We start from the raw sequence: 22,570 nt of genomic DNA on the forward strand, positions 1-22,570 counted from the left end.
TTATCAGAAGAAGCTGGGTGATTTAGCGGGTTGCTGCCCTGATTAACTCCACTGGCATTTCAGTTAATCTTCAGATATTTATATTGAGTCCCTTGCTCTGATCTATTTCTGCCGGTGTTGGCAGAAACCTGGATTTCAGAAGAAAAGTCTTTTTTCAACCCACTGGGAGAGGCCAAGACCAGAGGCCTTCTACCCACAAAAGCTGGTGGTTGAATACTCAGCTATAGCCCACTTAGGCTCACTTATAACAAGCCTGAAATGCCTAAAACTTCTGCTCTCCTAAAAGCAGAGTCTCCTTCAAGTGAAGACGACTCTGGATGACTTAATGGGCACATCAGAGTCTTAGCAATGATAAAGCAGGTTTCCTCTTACTTCCAGGTTATTTCAACTTCCCAGTCTAGTTTACGGCCCCAAGATTTCCCGCTGACCCCACAACCATGTCCTAAAGAGGTCAGAACCTGCTTGGCTTTGAGGTGGGGATCAGTCAAGATCTGCTCAGCGTAGCTACCCTGTGACTGCTCAGGGGTATGAAAAAACATCTTCTGGGTTGCATTTTTTTTCTGGTGAACAGAGGCTGCCACGGCCAGGCCCATGCAGCCCTAAGCAGGGCGTTCCACGTGGCAGACGGGAGGGAGGTTGGCAAGGAAGGAGGGGAGGTGGGGTTGGGTTCAGCCTTTCTATACATGGTAACAGCCAGGCTCCAGCAGGTCAGACTGTGTGTGTAGAGCGATCAAATTTTGTGCATGCTTCATCAGATTTTTTTTTTAACCACACCAGCACTTTGGCTGGATAGACCAGCTCCGTGGCATGCAGGGGCAACCAATCATATGAGCACAGAAAAGATCTCTCTACCCCCAGCTTGCTGTGGGGATCAAAAGGCTAAGGCTACGGTGTCCTCCTGCCTGCTGCAGTACAAGCCCCACATATTTGCTCATTTCTCTGGATCCTGGTCTTGTATAATAGATATATTGGCTAAAGCTTTGCTGGAGAATCAGCAGAGGGCTGTGCAGCTCGTGCACCCCTTCAATACTGCGAAGGTTGCATTTTTCTGCTCAGAGTTGCATCATCTTAATGCTCTTTCTCCAAGCCAGTGACGTTCCATCTTTGGAATTGCACCCTCCCTAGGCAGATGCTACAGCAAAAGTCCCAGCCAGGAGGGTGGGAGGGGGAGAGGCTAATCAATATTACTAGCAGGCCAGTAAGCAGAATATGTGAAGGTGATTGCAATGAATGGGCCGACTCATCTAGGGCAGCCATAACTTTCGGAATAGCAAGCCTTTTCATGTGTTCTAGAGCAGTGTTTTTCAACCTCGGCAACTTTAAGATGTGTGGACTTCAACTCCCAGAATTCTCCAGCCAGCCTGCTGGCTGGAGAATTCTGGGAGTTGAAGTCCACACATCTTAAAGTTGCCGAGGTTGAAAAACACCGTTCTAGAGGGACAGAGAGAAAAATGTGAAATCTAAGTCTATATTAGATAACCTCACGTTATGAGTTGGATGTTGATTATGTGGAAAGGAGGGAAGACGATAAAATGATTTGATTGCAGCTGGAATTATTCTGTTTTTGGATGTAAGAAGATGGGGTGGTGTCTACAACTGGACTCGGAGGAGACAGAAGATCAATTCAGGGCAGTGGGAAAAGAAAAGCAGAGAGTCTCCGCAAAAGGGAGGATTTAACAGGTATACAGTATCTGTGTGTGTGAGAGAGAGATCATGTATAAGAACTATGTTGTAGGGCAGTGTTTCTCAACCTTGGCCACTCTTAAGATGTATGGACTTCAACTCCCAGAATTCCACAGCCAGCCATGCTGGCTGGGGAATTCTGAGAGTTGAAGTCCACACATCTTAGAGTGGCCAAGGTTGAGAAACTGTAGGGTAAAGAAAAGAGGAAAAGGACTTAGTAACTATAAGTGAAATACAGGTGGCTTTTAGTTATACACTTATTCCAAAACAGCTTATTTATCTGCTTTATTTTGATGACCTACTTGGGTGGAACAATGAAGCATCTGCAGAGAGCTGTCTGAAGCTTGGCCCCAGAACAAGCCAGCAGAGGCTGGCTCTGACATTTCTAAACATCTGGCCTCCCTGCAGGGTAGCTTGTTCAATGTTCATTCCCACCTTCTGAAAAAGTTTACTTTAATGTAAAATTAATCTATCTATAACTTAATTTCATGCTACCCTGGGAACAGAAACTTGAGCTCATGTCCTGCTTTGTTACCAGAGACACCTGCTTGGCCATCGTGGGAGACAGGATGTTGGACCTGGTGGGCTTTTAGCCTGATCCACTAGGCCTGTTTTCTTGGCCTGTGTGTGTGTGTGTGATAGAACAAACTCTGAACCTTCCCCACTTAACTTTTCAGTTCACAAAAGGCATACACTTGGATCCATGACACACAAAACTCAGGGCTGTTACCATCCAAGGTGTTGTGCTGTGTCTCTCACACTGGAGACTTCAATCTCCCAATTGTCTTTACTCCATCCAGGAGAGTAAAGTGGTGGAGAGGATTTGAAGTTGTATGGCATTCTAGAGCAATAGGAACAAATGTAGGGCATGGATGTTATTTAAGGCACACATCCTAGTCTAATGTTTTAATCAAAATGATGAATCAATGGAGCCGTAGAATGCATAGCTACCAAAATGAAGATAAATGGCAAACATTTGTAACCATAAATATCCCTTGTGCCATTCAAATACTTCATTTTAAACTTAGGGGATATGATTTCGTAATTTTGGTCTGAGTGGGCTTATTGTGGAATCCTTGGTGTCTCTTCTCTCGGGCTTATTGTGTTGGAAAATGCAAACAAAGCTTTATTTTGACATAATTCCTTTAACAAATTGCATAGTCAGCTCTGTTGACCGATGCCTTTCCATGCCAGGAAATGTTTTACTTTTGAGACTCTGCTTGCATATATAGCAAGAATTCTGCCAGATAAAACCTATTAAGTTAGATCAGTGTTTTTCAAACTTGACAACTTTAAGACGTGTGGACTTCAACTCCCAGAATTCCCAGAATTCCCCAGCCAGCCATGCTTAAAGCCACACGTCTTAAAGTTGCCAAGTTTAAAAAACACCAAGTCAGATGATCTCCCATTGGTCTAGGAGAAGGGGACATGACACATTTTTATTTTAACACACACCTCAAGCTCAGGGTGGCCTGAATACAGAGTGGATTTGCATGGGAAGAGAGATTACAGTTCTTTATAGAAAGGAGAAGGGGGAAGCCCTATAGGATGTGGTAGGATATTAAACTCAGCTTAAAAAAAATGATCAATGTACACACGCGCCACCATTTCAACTCTTTGACCAAACTTTATGGTGTATATGAAACCATTTTACACTCAAGTTCATTGTACGTTAGATTCCAATGTGCACAAACCTGAAACAATCTTTATTTGGGGTTTGGATGATGTAGGAAATAGTTGTGTGTGTGTGTGTGCCTCCACGAACCTACCTTTTTAGCAAAGCATCTTGTGCAAACACAATCATAGAATGCAGCATGTGAGTTTATTAGGACTGTAACTGCTGGGAGACGAACAAATGTCTTATAGGGAAGAGCTTTCAACTTAATTGAGTCATCTGGCACTGGAGTTACAGACCTATACTTCCATGCTGAAGGGAGTATTCTCTACTTGCCTGGTTTTGTTCTGTTTTCTGATAGTTCCTAATAAGCTTATCTGGAGATGAGAACAGTAGAATATACAGTACAATGCAAGAATGGTTGTTAAAACTGATGGAAATGGCAGAAAATGATAAACTGACTTGTTTATTAAAAGGAAATTCAAATAATTATTACCTTAAAGAATGGAAACCATTGATGGACTATTTGCAAAATGCAGGCGGGGCAAAGCTGACATGGGGATTTGAAGATTAGATAACAAATGTAATGGGATATGTTTTGACAAAGAATTATTCCTACTTAATGCATTAAAAACTAGCACTTATGACACTTAAGACCAGAGATAGATTGGAAGCTATCTATTTTTCATATCTTTTTTCTTTTTCTATCACACTTTTTCTTTTCCTTTTCTTTATAATTTGTATTTTCAATTTTCTTTTTCATTTCTAACTTTTAACTTTGTAATCTTAAAATCTTAATAAAATACTATTAAAAAAAAAAAGAGAACAGTAGAATATAAGAGCTGGTTTTTTCACCCCTTGAAATATCCTAGAGGGGGTTCTACACTGATGCAACCTCAGAAGCACTGTGGCACATAGAAACCATGGTTAGACCCAAGCTGGGCCATGTTCCAGAGCAGAGAGCAGCATCAGGGACTGATGGAGGCCCACCAGAATTCTGATGATCCTGGATGGGGGGAAAGAATGTTGACTTTCAAGAATGATTGAAAGAAAGTACACTGCTTTCTAATTTGCTCCTTGTTTTTCTGTTCTCCACGCAGACCAGGGAAAAAAACCCTATATTCATGCTGGCTAAATAGCCAACAGCAAGCAGCCAACTCTGCACTTAGCCTGACGGATTTTCATCCCTTTGAAGGCAGGATGTGTGAGCATCCCGTCATGCTGGAGAGGAAACAGAGCTCTGAGTCATAGCAAAGGGGCCCAGCAGAAGTTGCCTTTGTTCACTGCTATTCTTTTGCAATGACACATCTGTCACGTTCTGCCCATCAGGGCTGCTGTGAAATCCACAGCCCCCTGCAGCTGGCGTCTCAGTGTTGAATTGTACTCACACAGCTGCACAGCCCTAGACCAGCTTACTCCACTTCCCCACTAAATCAAATACAGTGATTTGAGCTCAGGAAGGGCTGCTTAGCATCCGGATCCGAGAAGCCAAATGAGAGAAGTGTGGGATTAAAAAGCTGCAGAATAAAAAGAGAAGTCTGTTTTAGCTGCAGTGTGCTAAGAGTGGGAAAGGAGAGAATCAGAACCAAGAGGCATACCTCCACCTAGAATGAGTCATACAGAGTTTCTACATCTGCACCAAATGTATGGGGCAATATTGGAAAACCTCTTGGGCACTAGACAAATTGTAATCTGTGGAGTCCTGGGTGCTCTCTGAGCTGGGTTGTTTGCTTGATGTTTTGTTACCCGACTAGGTAACATCATCAGTGCGCGGGAGTGTGGGGTTTGCTCCATTATATACAGTAGCTTGCCCTGCTAATGTTGGTGGGAGTGCGGTTTTCTCCTTGGTAGTTCCTTGATTATGGTATTGTTTTCTGCTTGTTTGTCTGCTTGTCTTCTTGGTAGTTCCTTGATTGGAGTATTGTTTCCTGCTTGATTATTTATCTGATGTTAATCCCTGCTTGTCTGTGTATAGGTTGCTGGAGAGGATGTTTCCTTCTTAGCTTTTTTATTGTCTCTTTTCAGTGGTGTGTAAATGTGGTTTATCTTTATGTATCTATTGATGGCTGATGTGTCTGAGTGCCAAGCTGCCAGGAGTTCCCTATCATTTTTTTGGATTTAGCTTGGTCTAGGATCTTCAGTTTCCCAGGTGAAACTATGGTTGTGTCTGTCCACGTGTTGTGAGATTAAGGAGTTTTCACTGTGTTTTCTGACTACTAGTTGGTGCTCATGGATGCGCTCTGCTAGTCTTCTGCCTGCCTGTCCTACATAGTGGTTGTTACAGTCCTTACACTGTTTGTTCTCTGGAGGTTGAGTCATGGCAACTGGAATTCTTTTCTTTTGGTATGATACGTTTCGCTGCTTGTCCAAGCGGCTTCTTCAGCCTAGAAAGTTGGTTGGGGGGTCCAACCAACTTTCTAGACTGAAGAAGCTGCTTGGATAAGCAGCGAAACGTATCATACCAAAAGAAAAGAAGTCCAGTTGCCATGACTCAACCTCCAGGTAATTCCACCTGGATGACTGAGAATCTTCATCAACATACACTGTTTGTTGTAGATGATTCCTGTTTTTTCTTCTTGGGCTACTGGTTCTTTTGGTGACAGCCCCTCTTCAACTGAAAAAGAACTGGACTTACGCAAAACTTGTGCTCAACCTCTCTTCACATAAGTTTGCATGGTTTTAGATCACCAAGAGAGATATCATTTGAGGCTGCTCTGTACCAGTTTGGTGTCGTGGTGAAGGTGCTGGCCTAGAAACCAGGAGACTGTGAGTTCTAGGCCTCCCTTAAGCATGAAAGTCAGCTGGGTGACTTTGGGCCAATCCCTCTCTCTCAGCCCAACCCACCTCACAGGGTTGTTGTTGTGGGGAAAATAGAAGGCAGGAGTATTAGGTATATTCACTACCTTGCATTGACCATAAAGGCAGGATAAAATCATCATCGTCATCATCATCCAACTGCAACCCCAAAAAATGTTAGAGATTATGCAGCCAAAATTCATATTTAAACTGGATTCTATTGTATCTATACTGATAAAGCAGGATCACATACAGTGGGGCAAAAAAGTATTTAGTCAGCCACCAATTGTGCAAGTTCTCCCACTTAAAAAGATGAGAGAGGCCTGTAATTTTCATCATAGGTATACCTCAACTATGAGACAAAATGGGAAAGAAAATCCAGAAAATCACATTGTCTGATTTTTAAAGAATTTATTTGCAAATCATGGTGGAAAATAAGTATTTGGTCAATATCAAAAGTTCATCTCAATACTTTGTTATATATCCTTTGTTGGCAATGACAGAGGTCATACGTTTTCTGTAAGTCTTCACAAGGTTTTCACACACTGTTGCTGGTATTTTGGCCCATTCCTCCATGCAGATCTCTTCTAGAGCAGTGATGTTTTGGGGCTGTCGCTGGGCAACACGGACTTTCAACTCCCTCCAAAGGTTTTCCATGGGGTTGAGATCTGGAGATTGGCTAGGCCACTCCAGGACCTTGAAATGCTTCTTACGAAGCCACTCCTTCGTTGCTCGGGCGGTGTGTTTGGGATCATTGTCATGCTGAAAGACCCAGCCACGTTTCATCTTCAATGCCCTTGCTGATGGAAGGAGGTGTTCACTCAAAATCTCACGATACATGGCCCCATTCATTCTTTCCTTTACACAGAGCAGTCTTCCTGGTCCCTTTGCAGGAAAACAGCCCCAAAGCATGATGTTTCCACCCCCGTGCTTCACAGTAAGTATGGTGTTCTTTGGATGCAACTCAGCATTCTCTCTCCTCCAAACACGAGTTTAGACCAAAACATTCTACTTTGGTTTCATCTGACCATATGACATTCTCCCAATCCTCTTCTGGATCATCCAAATGCTCTCTAGCAAACTTCAGACGGGCCTGGACATGTACTGGCTTAAGCAGGGGGACACGTCTGGCACTGCAGGATTTGAGTCCCTGGCAGCATAGTGTGTTACTGATGGTAGCCTTTGCTACTTTGGTCCCAGCTCTCTGCAGGTCATTCACTAGGTCCCCCCATGTGGTTCTGGGATTTTTGCTCACCATTCTTGTGATCATTTTGACCCCACGGGGTGAGATCTTGCGTGGAACCCCAGATCAAGGGAGATTATCAGTGGTCTTGTATGTCTTCCATTTTCTAATTATTGCTCCCACAGTTGATTTCTTCGCACCAAGCTGCTTGCCTATTGCAGATTCAGTCTTCCCAGCCTGGTGCAGGTCTACAATTTTGTTTCTGGTGTCCTTCGACAGCTCTTTGGTCTTGGGCATAGTGGAGTTGGGAGTGTGACTGTTTGAGGTTGTGGACAGGTGTCTTTTATACTGATAACAAGGTCAAACAGGTACCATTACCACAGGTAACGAGTGGAGGACAGAGGAGCCTCTTAAAGTAGTAGTTACAGGTCTGTGAGAGCCAGACATCTTGCTTGTTTGTAGGTGACCAAATACTTATTTTCCACCATGAATTGCAAATAAATTCTTTAAAAATCAGACAATGTGATTTTCTGGATTTTTTTTCTCATTTTGTCTCTCATAGTTGAGGTATACCTATGATGAAAATTACAGGCCTCTCTCATCTTTTTAAGTGGGAGAACTTGCACAATTGGTGGTTGACTAAATACTTTTTTGCCCCACTGTATGAAGAAATGCAATTTGCTCCACGTATTTTCTATACTCATAGCAAGTATTTCCTAAGTTCAGATATCAGATTGTGAAAATGTAGACCAGGAAAGGAGTAGAAATGGACACACAGAAGGGCCACAACAGGCAGTAATCTTGGAGTTTATTCTAGGTCAAGGATCTCAGTAGCATCAAGAAAAGCAGAGTATGTCCTTCTCTTTAGTAGAACATAGGAAAGGCACCATGCTGAGGCCACAACACGCAACAAGCAGACAAAACCCGACATATGTGAATTCAGAAGCACTGAAAGGGTGACATTTAAGCCATTGCAGAAGGGCTACAATCTGACCAAGTGTGCTGCATGAGGATGTGAGCAGATGGTCCCTGTCATAGTTTGGGACAATGAGCAAAGATGAGAGCATCAGCAATCAGAGGACAGAACTGAAAGGTTTCGGGGAGAGTTCAAAATTTGGAGAAGAGGTAACAACTAGGCAGTGAAAGAGAGGACTCTTCATATTTTCCCTTCCAGGGAAATGACGACGTATGATTGCTCCATCAGTTAAAACAGATATAAGGCACATTCAGATGCTGATTCTAAGAGGAGGTGAACATGCATGCAGGAGACATGCCCACCGGAACATTCATCCTGTAGGGGTCTCCTGCCTCTGGACCACGTGGACTGTCTCTTTGGTAGGGAGACCTTTGTGATTTAACACAGGAAAGCTGTGATGGACGCATGCTCCCCCAAAAAGTGAGATTAAGAACTGGGGGAGTGGGGGTGGGGAGAGGGCAGGAGAAAAAGGCAAACGCCAAAGAGGAAGAAATCTGCTAAGATGAGTAATCTTAGCTATATGTAGCACCAAACACTATGGCACAACTAGAGAAGATGCAAGCTGGAAGCGTTAGCTATACAGAACTAGGATCCCTACATATCATTAGGTTGAATAAGGACTGCAAAACTGAGTCCCTCCCTGTACATAGGTGACAATTCTTTATGGAAACTACTGAATAAAATCCTAAATAACCTCAGCCTGTTAGAAGCAAAGCAGCCAGCCAGCCAGCCTTAAAAACAGGTCTTGGACTCAACCTTCATCCTTACTCCATTCCTACATCCCTCCCAGCTGTTTTAGAAGCAGAGCCATCATCAGATCCTCAAGGAGAGATTACTTTGGGGAAGAAGTATCCAGTGCCCAGCTGACCCCAGGCAGCAAAACAACATCAAGGAAAGGAGCAATGGGATCCTGTTTTACAAGTGATGGCGGAAGTCAATATACTGCCAGATTCACATTGCGGCATCACCAGCTATCACAGTTGTATAGCAGAGTGACAAGACCTCAGCAGTTTTGGATACTGATCAACATGCAAGTTTTGTCCATAATAAAGGTTTGGCATTCACAAGAGGGCACTGAATGGGAAGAACTCTATATATGGACCCATACTGATGAGGATCATGGGTGTTCACGCTCAAGAAGACTTTCCCTTGTCCTTCTGAGCTGTCAGTTCATCCGTCCTGGTTTCTTCTGATTTATCTGCTGGTGAGACCCCCCCCCCCACACAAAATTAAAGTTCAGTCATCACCTCCATGAACATGGAGCCTTTCCCAACTGGAATATGCATTTGATGTGTTTCTCCATCTCCCAGAATTCTCAATAACACTCATACTGTCTGGGGAATTCTGGAAATTAAAGGACTCACATCTGGAGGGTGCTCTGATTGGGCAAGGTTGATTTAGATGGAACAGGTGCTAGAATATAGATGTTCTGCACATGAATAGGCAATCTGTGGTGCTCCAGATGTTGAAAAACTACAACTCCCACCATCCCTAGGAAACCCAATAATTAAAGGTATCTTAGGCTATCTACTTCCAGAAGATTAACCAGAGGAACAACAACGAAGAGTTGCTCATCACTAGAGCTGTACTTTCTCTTTGGATAATTAAGGAGCTCCTACTTTGTCTCCAACCAATTATTTTTCCTCCTTCCACAGAACCTAGATTTCAGGTTCTACTCAGTCCACTACTGCACTAAATATGGAGCGGAAGTCAGGATAGAAAACTATATACTTACTCTGGCTAGTTGGCACTGAGAAGGGCTTATATTTGTCCCACTCCCACCACTTCCTCCCCATAGCTGAGCAATCCTTAAGTGATACCTGAGAGATGCTAACACCGGTCAGTTTCTCAACAGTGTCAGGCAGCTTATTCATGATTTCCAGCACTTCCCCAGTCATCTTCGCTGCACCCACATCCCCGTTCCCGCTTGACACCATGGTGATTTTATTCACGGAAGTTAACGGTTTGGTGATCTCTTCAGCCATCTGTGAAGGGAAGGCGAAAAGAGTGCAGTCTAATGATTAAGATAGCAAACTTGGATAGAGATTACAGTTCAAAGCCCTGCTTGATCAGGAGAGCACGGGATGACTTTGGGCTAGTTGCCTTTTCTCTGTCCAACACACCTCACAGGGTTGTTGCAGTGGAAAAAATTAGGGGAAATTCTCATATAAGACTTTTCCAGGGCAAAATGGTATATCAAGGCAAACAATTATCATCAACTTCAAAGGGACCATTTAGATCAGGGGTATCTTCAAAGGGCCCAAGGCCACATCTAAATCAACCAGTTTTTGCCAAATTACATAAAGATGAGAAAAGGTGACTGTTATGAAGGTAGTAAACGATAGATTACAAAAAAAAAAAAACCTGGAAAGTGAGGTTTCCAAAAACTTTCTCTAGGAACCCAAAAGCAAACATATATTTATGGAGTTTATTCTCAACACCAATTCCTTCTGACTTTGGCACAGAATTTGTGAATCCACTTCCTGGGATTGTCATTTTAAATGAGAAGAGTCTTTTCGTTGGGGGCAAATACCATTACTGGTTGCAAATTGTTTCTACCCATCCCAGGCAGTCTGGCAGGAGGGGCATGCTCTGGATGCCATCAGCTAAGGAGTGTTGGCTGGCAGGGCCCAGGGGGAAAGCTTTTTCTGCTGTGGTGCCCTCTCTGGAACACCTGAGATTCCTTCTGGGATCAGGTTAGCTTTGACCATGCTGGCATTTCGCAAGGCCCTAAAAACTTGGCTTTGTGCCCGGCCCTGGGGATGTGACAGAGCCCATCTCTCGGCTCTGTTGACGGTCATTTTATGATGCTCAGCTGCTATGTGTTTTTATTTTTATGTCAGGTATTTTGTCTGTTTAATGTATTTCACCATAAGGGACCTAGACCAATGTACGTGAGATGGGCGGCTACGTAAGTCGAATAAATAACTAAATGAAAGGTGACAGCATTCTGACATACTGGGAGTGATCTTGTTCAGATGCCTTCTTCCTTGGACAGCACCCCTGTTTTATGCCAAAGCCTTCATCGCCTTCCTTTCCCCTTGGGATTACGAGAGGACGTGTTTACCTCTGGAAGTTTCTCCAAAAGCATGTCCACCATGGCTACCTCTTGGTACTGCCTAAAAGCTTCTGCCTTCTTAGACATCTGCTCAGCATCAGCCCGGGCCTTGGCCTCGATTGCGAACGCCTGAGCCTCACCCTTCACCTAAAACCAAAAATGGGGTTTCAGGGTAAGCTGGAATGCTCCCCATTCACCCCTCCCTGCAGTTTGCCCCACAAGCCAGAGAACCAGAACTGCTCACCCTGATTGCCTCCGCCTCTGCCTCCGCCTGCATGATGAGCTGTGTCCTGTTTGAGAAGACAATAAGGACATGGTCATCCCTGTGCCCAGCTCCCAATATTCACAGACCACTTTGGGCCTCTCGAAATGGAGGGGAAGACCAGGAAGCGACGGGGCTCCGAGAGTGGCTTGAGGTGACAAAGCTGGAGCAAGAAAACAAACTTATTAGAAATCATATTCTAGGCCCAGCATGCAAACCATCCCTGGTTTTCAGCTGGAGAGTTAGTTGAAGGGAACTGAAGAGGATTGTATGCCTGGAGATAACACCGGGGGGCTGGTCTGCACAAAACAGCAAAGTTTATGGGTTGCTGCTTATACAACGGGACTGAATAGTGCTCTGAAGGATGGAAGTTAGATATCTTTGAAGTTAAAAAAAGTACAATGCTGTTGTAGCTGTCTTCCTGACACGCTGGGTTGCTGTGCAGGAATCCTGAGGTGTGTGACTAAAAATCAGGGTTTAGCTACACAAACCATCCTTAAACGAAATCTCAATTGGTACAGTCCATGGATGGTTTTGCCACAGATCAGCTCTCTGTAAAGCCCAGATAAATTAACACCTTGTATTGAGATTTTTCGGATTCTACCCTTTCAGATTACACGCCGCACTTGAGTGGGGAGTGTTATTTTGGTGGAAAAGCGTTCCATAATTTACCACTCTAGTTTTAGCCTAAAGTGGTATAGCCCAGCATCAGTTCCCCCTCTGAAAACTGCTCTTCCGTGCTGAATAAATCAGAAGCCATAACAGCAGACTTTGTATAGGAAGGAAAAGGGGAGTCTGTGCCCGTGCCTTTCAGCCTCAGCTAATTTCTCCAACCGGTAACGCTCTGCTTCAGCCGGTTTCTTGACCTTGGCCTCCAGCTCACGTTCCTTCCGGGTCATCTCCTGCTCCTGGATCTGAATCTGCTGGGCTCGCTCCACCACCAATACCTGCATCTTTTGCTCTTCGATTTTCTGCTTGGTCTTGGCCACCTGCAACAAAGACACAGAAAACACCCTGAAAGGCTCCAAAACTCCCTAGTGAAGCTCCTTCATGGCTCAAAATGTCAACGTCTGGGAAATGTAGAGCTGATGCTTATGCTCCACATGAAGGATGTGGCCAGACCCAGAGGCAGGCACCACAAACATTTTTCAGTGCATGTTTCATTTGAGAATGAAATAGGCCACAACCTATTCCATGCCATCTGCCAATCCCCTTGATGGCCTGTTCAATGGGAGCCTCACCTGGAGCTGATAGGCCAAGTCAGATTCTGCTTTCCGCGTGTTCACCTCGATGTCATAAGCAGCCTTCTTCAGCTCGTAATCCCGCTGGGCTTTGGCCATCTCAATATCATTCAGGTACTGAGCAGACAATTTCTCTTGTTTGGCTTTTGCTTCCTAGAGGCGGAAAGACGGGAGAATTCAGAGGCAATGGCCATCAGGAAGAGAAAGGCAAGAGCTCAGCAGTGGTGCAGAAGCTCTGAGCATCAAAGGAGGTGCCTAAAAAACGGAAAGACTCTCAAGTTCAGTTTTTGACTCCTAGTGACTTCGCAGGCAAGTCTATGTAGGATTACTACTGAAAAGTCATTGGGCAGTCACTGCCTTCCTTTCTACAGCCCTGGGATTTCCTAGTCTCTCATCCAATTAATATCCAGGTCTGAACTTGCTTAGCTTTTTCAAGGTCAGTCAAATGCTGCTGCCATCTGAGCTGGTTCAAATACCCATCTGAAAAGAGCTGGGAGACAGCTCCACTGGGATACATAGAAACTGCCTCAGGCAGTAATGCGTAAGCCCTTAATCTCCTTAATCTCACAACACATGGACAGACATAACCATAGTTTCAACTGGGAAACTGTCAGCATCTTAGACCAAGCTAAATCCAAAAATGTGAGAGAATTCTTGGAAGCTTGGTATTCAGACAAGGCAGCCATCAACAGGCACACAGAGATAAACAACATCTACACACTATTCAAAAGAGACTATAAAAAGGAAACAAAAGACCAGAACATCTTCTCACCAGCAATTGTCACCCAGATAAGCAGAGGTTACCACCAGGCACACAATCAAGCAGTGAACAATACTCTAATCAAGGAACTACCAGAGGGGGAAAAAACCAAACCAAACCCCCACCAACACTGGCAGGACATGCCACTGCATATAAACAGAGAGCAAACTCCACTCCATTCTAGCACTGAAGATGTTACCTAGCCAGGTAATGAAACATTTGCAAGAAAACAACCAAGCTCAGAGAACTCCAAAGACTCCACAGGACTAACACAAAGCCACCAGGGCTTTTCTTTTGTGTTTTGTTTAGTGGGGAGTGTTTCTAATGAAAGGTCCGTCACATTTTATTCATAAATAAAAATATGAAAGTTCTGAGATGCTGGATTTTACTATTATCATCGAAATTCTTAATAAAAAAAGAATATATATGAGAAAATCTATCTACATGGTTGCTAACAGTCGACGCAAACTTGATGGCACATAATCAATCCATCAATACAGAAGTAAAATCCAACCATCTCCAGCCGCTCCTAAGGGTCAGTCCATGGTCTTCCAAGAAGAGCAAATACCTGTTTCTACAAGAGGCTGGCTTGAGAGCAGCATAAGCTTAGAAGAACAACTTCATGTAACGTCAGAGCTCTTGCAAGTCCGCTAAGGAGGGAAATGAGGACGAGTGTTTCTTCCTGCTGACCGGTACAGTCCATTTCTTAGCCATGTTCCCACCATTTGGTAACCTCCTCCCAGCAAATTAAAAAAAAAAATCCCTAAAATAAGGAAAACAGTGGTGCTTTCTGAGCTTGGTGGTTTGCTTGCAGACGTTTCATTACCCAACTAGGTAACATCATCAGTGCTAGAATGGAATGATATTACCTAGTTGGGTAATCAGTGGCACTGATGATGTACTTAGTTGGGTAACAAAATGTCTGCAAGCAAACCACCAAGCTCAGAGAGCACCAAGGACTCCACAGTTCAACCCTGAGCTACAGATATTCTCTTCTATTGGAACAAGGAAGACAGTCACACAGAAGAAGCCTATTTCACCTTAGGTCCTCAACTCTGCCCTTCCACAATGGCCTGAGAGCTCACCTTGATGCCAGCATCCCTCTTGGCTTCAGCTTCTCCAATCCTGGCATCTTTCTGTACCTGAGCGGTTCGGGCTTTTCCCAGAGAATGAAGATAATCCTGCAACAGGCAAGAGAGGGAGATGATGGTCAGGAAAAGCAATCCAAAATCCAGCATCAAATCCGTTTTGCAAACAAAATCTGACAATCCCTGAATGCTGACTTCTTCTTAGCTTACTGAACAGTTGCAGAACGGACAGGCTCTAGGCCATGGGGAGACCCAGGTTCTAGTTCTCCCTCAACCATGGAAGTTCCCTGGAGCACTTTGGACTAATCACTCTCTCTCAGCCCAACCTACTTTACAAGGTTGTTGTGGGGAAAAATAGGAAGAGAGTGCTATGTATGCTACCTTGAGCTCCTGAATAAGATGACCTTGGAGGAACTAGGCAGAAATGATGGTTACAGCCACAAAAGCATGTGTTAAGCCGGGGAAACTGAGAAAACAGCTCAATTCGGCTCCACCTTAATTCACTAGAGTATATAGGAAGGGAAAACTTTCAAGATTTTGCTACTATAGCCTATAACCATAAACTAGAGTTCCAGTCAAACCTGTGGAATCTGTCAGTCAGTAGGATTTATATCTGTCAATCCTTCGTGGTTGGCCAGGTCAAGAAATGTCTTGACCTGGCCAACCTCGAAGGATTGACAGATATAAATCCAATCAGTCAATATGCTCAGCCCAAGACTCGGTTGTCAGTATCAAAAGGAAGCTCATATCTTTTCATTAAAAAGAAAAGAAAAAGGGCCAAGCACCTCCCTTTGGCGATGGGAAAGTCTGATGGTCTTCTGTTTCTATTGCTGAATCAGACATTCTTACCAATCTCCAGCCTAAGCATTCTTGGGTTTGGGCACTCTGAGCAAGATGGACAGTGGTTCGCATCAGTACAAAACAGACATGTGTACCTGGTCATCATGGATATCCTTGAGGGTGTAACTGACCACACTGATCCCCATGTTGACCAGGTCAGACGAGGCCACTTTGAAGACCTGCTCTGAAAACTTCTGCCGGTCCTTGTAGATTTCCTGTTAAACAAAGAGAGGCAACCATGTCAGGACCAAGCAGAGACTCTGATCACCAGCACTTAAGACTATAAGGAAGCAGCATCAGCTTCTCTTTTCATCCCAGGGTTGTGTCCTTGTTTGTGAACTCTTAAAGCAGCCTTTCTTCACTATGTCCTCTCCATATGGGTTGGACTCCAAGGCCCAACTGTCCCATGGCTAATGCAAATCATAAGCCAATGTCATGACACACATAAAAAGGGGAGAGGCTATAATCACATGGTTGTGGTTGCCATCTTGACTTTTTGACCCCTCCTTCAGATACCCCTGACTCAATGCAACTGGATACCAAACTGTGGAAAAGCTAGGTTAGAATAACAGCCCCATGTACACAATTGAGAGAAAACATCCAAGCTTTTAGGGAGGCACCTCACCCATTTTTCAACCACCAATAACATCTTGCACACGCACACTTCTCTAGCCAACCTCACCTCTACTGTCATATGGGCCATGATGGCTCTCTGATGTCCTTCCAGTGTCTCCAGAGCAATTTGGGCAATTTCTGATTCAGATTTGCCCAGGAACATCTGGCAAGCTGCTGCCAGCATCTCCTTGTTTTGACCCTGGATCTTCACCTAGGTGGGAAAGATGGTGTAGAAAGTGAAAGAGGAAAGATGGGAAGAGTTCCCTGCTAAATCTGACCTCCCACGTGGGGTTTGTCAGATTAAGGAGATTTCTCTTCTAAGCAGCTGGTGACTGTCCTCTCTGTCCCAGAAGAGAGTTCAAATCAAATCAAGCAAAGGTTGATTTGTCTGATATGAGAATTCTGCCCTGGGTAGGAGATTAAAGATTTCGAAGAACTCTCCAGCTCTATATTCTGTGATTAATGCTGGGCACGACAGGTGCCCTGATGGATGCATTTTGCAAAAGGAAGCAAGAGGAAGATAATAAATCATTCCAGGAATGATCAGATCTTTAAGTGGAATCCACCAGAGGAACAGAAAAATAAAATGAATTCAGTTGGGATTGCAGTCCTGTTTTTCCCCAGCATTAGATTGCTTCTCATGATATCCTTCAGGGCATTGCTGGGGAAAAAAAATTACCTGTGCAATGCCAGTGACTGAAATGGGGACTCCATGCCGGGTGTAAACTTTCTCACTCTTCACATTCAGGGTCAGAGTATTAAGTGAGATCCTGACGGAGGAAGAAGGAAAGGGTTAATGCATAGAACAAGACACACATTCTTCAGTTTCAGCTCTAACAAAAATGTTACCCTCTATTTCAGTCAATGAACTCAATGAGGGCAAACAGGTTGACCTTCTATTCCATTTGAAACTCAGGGCACCCTATGAGGTTACTGTTTAAAGGGCACCCAATTAGTTGAATGCCACAGCAGCTTGCCAACCCTGGCTGATCTCGGAAGCTAAGCAGGGTCAGCCCTCATTAGTACTTGGATGGGCAACTGAAATGAAACCAAGTGGATGCAATTGGTCAGTTAAAAGACCAACCAAGCCTTGGTGAGATCATGGGTACCTTTAAATAGAGCTGCCACAGAAGGGCTCACCTCTGGATCTGTTGTACACACGGAATCACAAACACCCGGCCTCCAGCAATCATCACTGGGGGGCTGCGGCAGAAACCTGGGGGAGAGGAATGAATCAGTGCAGAATCTGCACAGAGCAGAGAGGCCAGTCAGATCCCTAGGTCAACCCAGGGCTCTCCAGCCTTGTTGTACTTAGGGCCCATCTTTTTTTAAACAGAGGCCCTTAAACTAAGTTGACTGAATAATATCTTCCTAAAACTTGGAATAAATGCAGACTTCATATAACTGATGAATGAAAATGCAGATTGATCTCCACTGTGATCAAAGACTTATTATGTGGGGAGTTAGAGGTGATGGCTGTATATTAGGACACTGCACGCTTCACAGATCTTTTGGAAGATACTATAAACCTTACCCAAGAACAGGGCCTCTCTGATACCAATTAAAGCAGCCATGTCCTTTTACAGGCTACTGTGTCAGGAACTGACCCATCAAAGTGACTCTTACAGCCATAGCACCTGTTTGCAGGCTCATGCAGAAGCCTGAATAGGGACATGGCTGCTTTAATGAATAACAGAGAGGCACCACGCTTGGTGTGAAGCATTCTACTAAATTTTTAATTGAAGTATGCCCATGGTATATTATCTACAATACTACCACAGCTCAGGACACCATTCAGAATCAGTTTTCATGTCCTCCTTGGAAGCCTCCTAAACACATCAGCCAGTTTACTATGGAAGCCAGATGTTGGACCCGATTTGTTTTTCACTTGGTCCAGTAGGGCTCTTGCGTTTTTAAGGCTGTTTTCACCTGAAATACTGAACCACAAACCAGTTAACCACATTTTTGGGTGAGGCCAGCCTTGATGGCTAATTAATGGTTCAGTGTAGCATAGGAACTTAGAAAACTGGGTCAAATAAATTATTCTTAGGTAAATCATCTGAACAGAGCCTTAAACCTAACTAAATACAGTTTCAAATTTTGGGGTCCTGGTTCTGTGCTGATACTCAGCCGGAACATGGACAACTATCTGATGTCCATTGCTCCACGGGAAAGAAGCAAGAAAGAGAAGCAGCAGCTTGTGAAAATTCAAGTTATAAAAACACGAGAGGATGGGGGGAAAAAATAATAAACAGTTACCAGTAACGTTCATTGGTCAACGACCCACAAAATGTAAAAATACACCACACCAAAGTAAAATCCAATGGGTGAGCTTTGCTTGCCTTGAAGGATTCAATCAAATGGGTTACTAACCCTCTTGCACAGGACCAGGGGCCAGTTTTGCACCTGGTCCAGGTCGATCTCACTTTCATTTATGTTACTAGCAGGATCCCTGTACAACCAATCTAAAATGCTCCTCCCAGCCTTGAATTGGCATTTGATTGACTAGGGTGGGCACGGGAGTAGCGGTTTTCACTCCATAGATTGTAATATATTAGATTTATACTTGCACATTTAATTAGCACATGTTACACTTTTATTATAGAGATTCCTGTTATGTTGGCATTTTATCTCACCCATTTGATTTTAGTTCCATGTTGTATATTTTGAAATGTTGTGGGTCACTGACTGAATAAACATTATCGGTAACTGATAATAAAAAGTAAAAAGGTCCTGGGAGACTATTTAGCAGTTGCAGAAGCTGATTATTTCTTGGGGAAAATGAAAAAAATGGCCAATCAAAAAAAGGAAGAGGGAACAGAATGAGATATTCTAAAAAAGAAGCAACTCAAGGGCTATGCAGCCAGAATGTGATTCTTGGGAAACAGGAAGCAGGCACAATCAAGAAGGTTAGCATTTGCTGGCAGAAACTCACTTTGCGACAATAAAAACAATGAACGGCTAAAAGAAAAAGAGGGGAAAACAATATCTCCAAACGAAATCCTAAAGTGCAAACTTCATCCAAACTGCCCAAAGAGGGTCGAACGTGCAAAGTGATCCGTGCATTCTGGAACAGAGCAGCCTGAAAGAAAACATAGTTAGCTTGAGCACAGGCACTCCACACCGCCACATTCTGTTGACGTTCTAACTGCCTATTTGGTCAGATAAGAAGTTGAGAAAGAGGAACAGAAAATGGGGCACTTACCTGAGACAACCATGGCTTCGTTGGGGCCACAGGTAAAGAACATCTTGATGCCTGGAGAGTCTGGAAAGGAACAGGAAATTGGGATTTCGGTATCTGGCCTTTCAGTTTCCCCCACTGTGGTTCCTCCATGCTTACATCGGGGCAGGCCAATGTGAGGTCCTCAAGACGTTGTTGAATTCCCAGATGGCCAGTGGTGGGGGATATAATTCCTTCCACAACTAGAGGTTTTTCATGCCTCATCCAGAATTGAAATACACATATACCCCTACACACACACAGCTAATCTTCCCCCATTCAAATTAAACAGCTTCAGACCTAGGAATCAATTCAACGAACTACTTGTTTGTCCTAGTGGTTAAATCTACAGCCAACTTTGCAGTGAAAATAGATTCCTTAAAATCAACTTAACTTTAGACTCAGCACCAAAAGAACAGGGAACGGCTTAGTGACAGAGCGCCAACTCTGCATGCAGAAGGTCCCACATCCACTTCACAGCATCTTCAGTTAGATTATGGAAAGATCCTCACTTTAAACTCCTAAGAGTTCTTATGGATGAATGGTTCTTGATGAATCTACTGAAGATAACGAAGCCACCACCAAGCTAAACTGGCCACTGAGCTTGCTCCAACCCAGGAATTTTGGCAATTTCCAAAAATATGGATTCCAACTCCCAGAATGATCAGTAGTGACCACACAGTCCACACATCTGGAAGCTGTCGAGGTTGAGAAACCATGCTGTGGCCAAAGCTGTTTGTTAGGTTTCTATGAACATTCACATAGCACTTTCCTCAATCTGATGCTCTCCAGATGTGCTAAGCCCACTCCCACAATTTCCACCTGAACTAAAAGATGGAGGTTAAAAAGTCCAACACATCTGAAAGCCACCTGATTGAGAGAACCTCCTTATGGATCAGACAAAAGTCCCATGTGGCAATCTTTGCGTTCTGCTACAGGTTCCTTAGACATGTCTCTGGAATCCTCACTTCAGGAATAGCCAAAAAACCTTGCTTGGATAAGAGTCTGTCCATTGCTGTTGAACTTCTATTGCAATGAGTGTAGCCAGAGAAGAGTTGTGGGTTTGTGCCTATTCGTGACAGCACATTGTTATTCCTGACTTGAGAACCTTCTCCATCTGTGGTGGTCATGCAAGAGACTCAGTGGCTGGGTTCATGTATCACAGTAACCCAACAGATGGTTGGTTTGTTCTTAGCTTAAGTGTGATGGGTGAGCCAAGCAATTTCTATGAACTAGGACATTACGGTTTTCTCGGCAAACCATGGTTTAAATTCTGGTTTATCCTTATGTGTAAGAGTAAATTGAGCCAACATGAAAAGAGATCCTTACATTCAAAAAGCTTGAAAAGACTCGAATCCAGATATAGGCTTGAGCTTTGTTGTCTCTCTAACTCCAGAGGAAATTACTCAAGTACTTCCCCCTGCTCCATCTTTCACATCTGGGTCCATTTGTTTAAAGTTTACCTATCAAACAGCTGGCTTTCCCACAACTGACAACATTAAAATGCAGTTTCATCTGTATAGAAAAAAAAAATGCTATGATCCAGGAAGATCTTCTCCAGTACTCCATGAATAGGGTACCACCACTAGAAAGGTCTCATGTTTCCATAATTACCAAAGCCTTCTCAGATGGTGGAGACACTTGGAACAGGACTCTGGGCTGGCCAATATGAAAAGGGGCAATATATATCCAAATTCCAAGCCTTACAGAGCTTTGAAGTTCATGACCAACATTTGGAATCATCTCCAAGACAGGACAGGGAACTTGTACAGCTGTTTCAGAACTAGAGAGTGATCTCCACTCCCTGGCCTGGTTATCTAAGCTTGCATTCGAGTTATCTAAACTTTCCAGGACACTTCTGAAGGCAGTCCCACCTCAAACACCTTACAGTCAATTACCCATCCTGGCAAGAAACTGGTTACAAAAGTCGCAGTGCATGTGCTTGGATGTAGAACTTGATTCTACAGGGACACTTGAAGTTAAATGCCAACCCAGCAAGTGCTCATTCATAACACAATCTATGTGTTATGTTTTGTTATGTTATATTTTAATGTTTTGAAGGTTCTAAGGTTATTTTAGAACGTTGGATGGTTTTAGAATGGTGCACGTTGCATAAAATAATCTAAGTCACCCAGAGCTTTTGCAGTGGATGACATACACATTTATACATAAAGTGGAAGGGATCAGAGAGGTCACCTAGTCCAACCCCCTTCTCAGGACAAGATTCCACAAAAGGAAGACATCCAGCTCCACGACTGAAACCCATCTGTCAGGGTAACTCATCATTATTCTAAGCAGACGGTTCCAGTGCTCAATAGCTCTTAATTCCTCCTAATTGCCCTGATGCTCATCCCTTTTAATTTCCACCCACTGCTCCCCACCTTGTCCTGCCTTTGGATCTAAATTTCTTCTGGGTACCCCGATCACAGCAGCAGCTCCCCGCCCCCCCCCCCCGGCCAAAACCCAACCCAAGAACCTGGAACCATTTTTCACAGGAAGATGTAATTATTTAGGCAGTGCATCTAGCAATGGGGTGCTTGGATCAAAGCCAGAGCTCCAAGCTTTTCTAAGGCCGGCGGATCATGAGGACTAGTGGGTTCATTCAAAATAAGCACCCCCAAAGGGGAAGAAGACACTTTCCACGCTACAGGAGGACAGCAATTTACAGCATCATCCAGCCATTTCCATGGTAATATAAAGCTTTTCTTTCTTAGTGATCTACTGGCACCACGATGACTTCACGATGCTATAATTCGCTGAGGAAACAGCCGGAGAAAAATAAGGAAGACCTGACGCCGGGGCGCTCTGAAAAAGGCGAAAGCAGGCCTGTTATTTACGCGTGTTTTGCAAAAACCGCAAGGAGAGAGGATACGATCCCCAATGGGGCGGCGTGCCGCCTTGCAAGCGGGGCCCGCGTTCCCCCCTTGCACGCCGTCCGTTCGCGCGGCCCCTTCCCGCCTCGGCGACGCCCAGCCCCTACCTGCCTTGCCCGGTCCCGGCCCGCTCTCCCCTGCCCCAGACAGGAACGCCCTTCCGGCCCCACGGCTTTCCCGTCAGCCGCGGCGGCCGACTTTCGCTTTCCCACCCGCCCCGCCCCGCCCCGCCCGGAGGCCGCCGCACGTCGCGAAGGGAGGAGAGCGGCGCCCCGGCCCCGCTGCCCGCGCTCCCGCTCGGCTGGCGGAGCGGCGGCGGCCGCATGTGGAGGCCCACCTGGGGGCGGCCAAGGATATGGG

The 22,570-nt window shown here is 44.5% G+C and overlaps 1 protein-coding gene across 3 annotated transcripts; it reads right to left on the reverse strand.

Moving 5' to 3' along the window:
- Window positions 1-8,068: 8,068 nt before the first annotated feature.
- FLOT1 (flotillin 1) lies at window positions 8,069-22,418 on the reverse strand. 3 transcript variants are annotated; one of them, XM_088134641.1, is made up of 13 exons: window positions 22,318-22,418; window positions 19,323-19,382; window positions 17,258-17,333; window positions 16,797-16,887; window positions 16,185-16,328; window positions 15,598-15,717; window positions 14,660-14,755; window positions 12,815-12,967; window positions 12,381-12,562; window positions 11,556-11,601; window positions 11,321-11,458; window positions 10,074-10,238; window positions 8,069-9,454 (listed from the first exon to the last, which is right to left on the reverse strand). In XM_088134641.1, exons 2-13 carry the CDS (start codon window positions 19,363-19,365, stop codon window positions 9,419-9,421), a joined length of 1,290 nt encoding a protein of 429 aa, XP_087990767.1. In that variant the 5' UTR covers window positions 19,366-19,382; window positions 22,318-22,418; the 3' UTR covers window positions 8,069-9,418. The 3 variants fall into 3 exon arrangements, with proteins under 3 accessions (XP_087990767.1, XP_087990766.1, XP_087990765.1); XM_088134640.1 differs by having other exon boundaries at window positions 8,069-9,451; window positions 22,322-22,407; XM_088134639.1 differs by having other exon boundaries at window positions 22,322-22,406.
- Window positions 22,419-22,570: the final 152 nt, after the last annotated feature.

Source organism: Python bivittatus, unplaced genomic scaffold (assembly GCF_059951505.1).
Source record: "Python bivittatus isolate LINGU-HERP-01145 unplaced genomic scaffold, Pbiv_v1 ctg000080_np1212, whole genome shotgun sequence".
Taxonomy (NCBI): Eukaryota; Metazoa; Chordata; class Lepidosauria; order Squamata; family Pythonidae; genus Python; species Python bivittatus.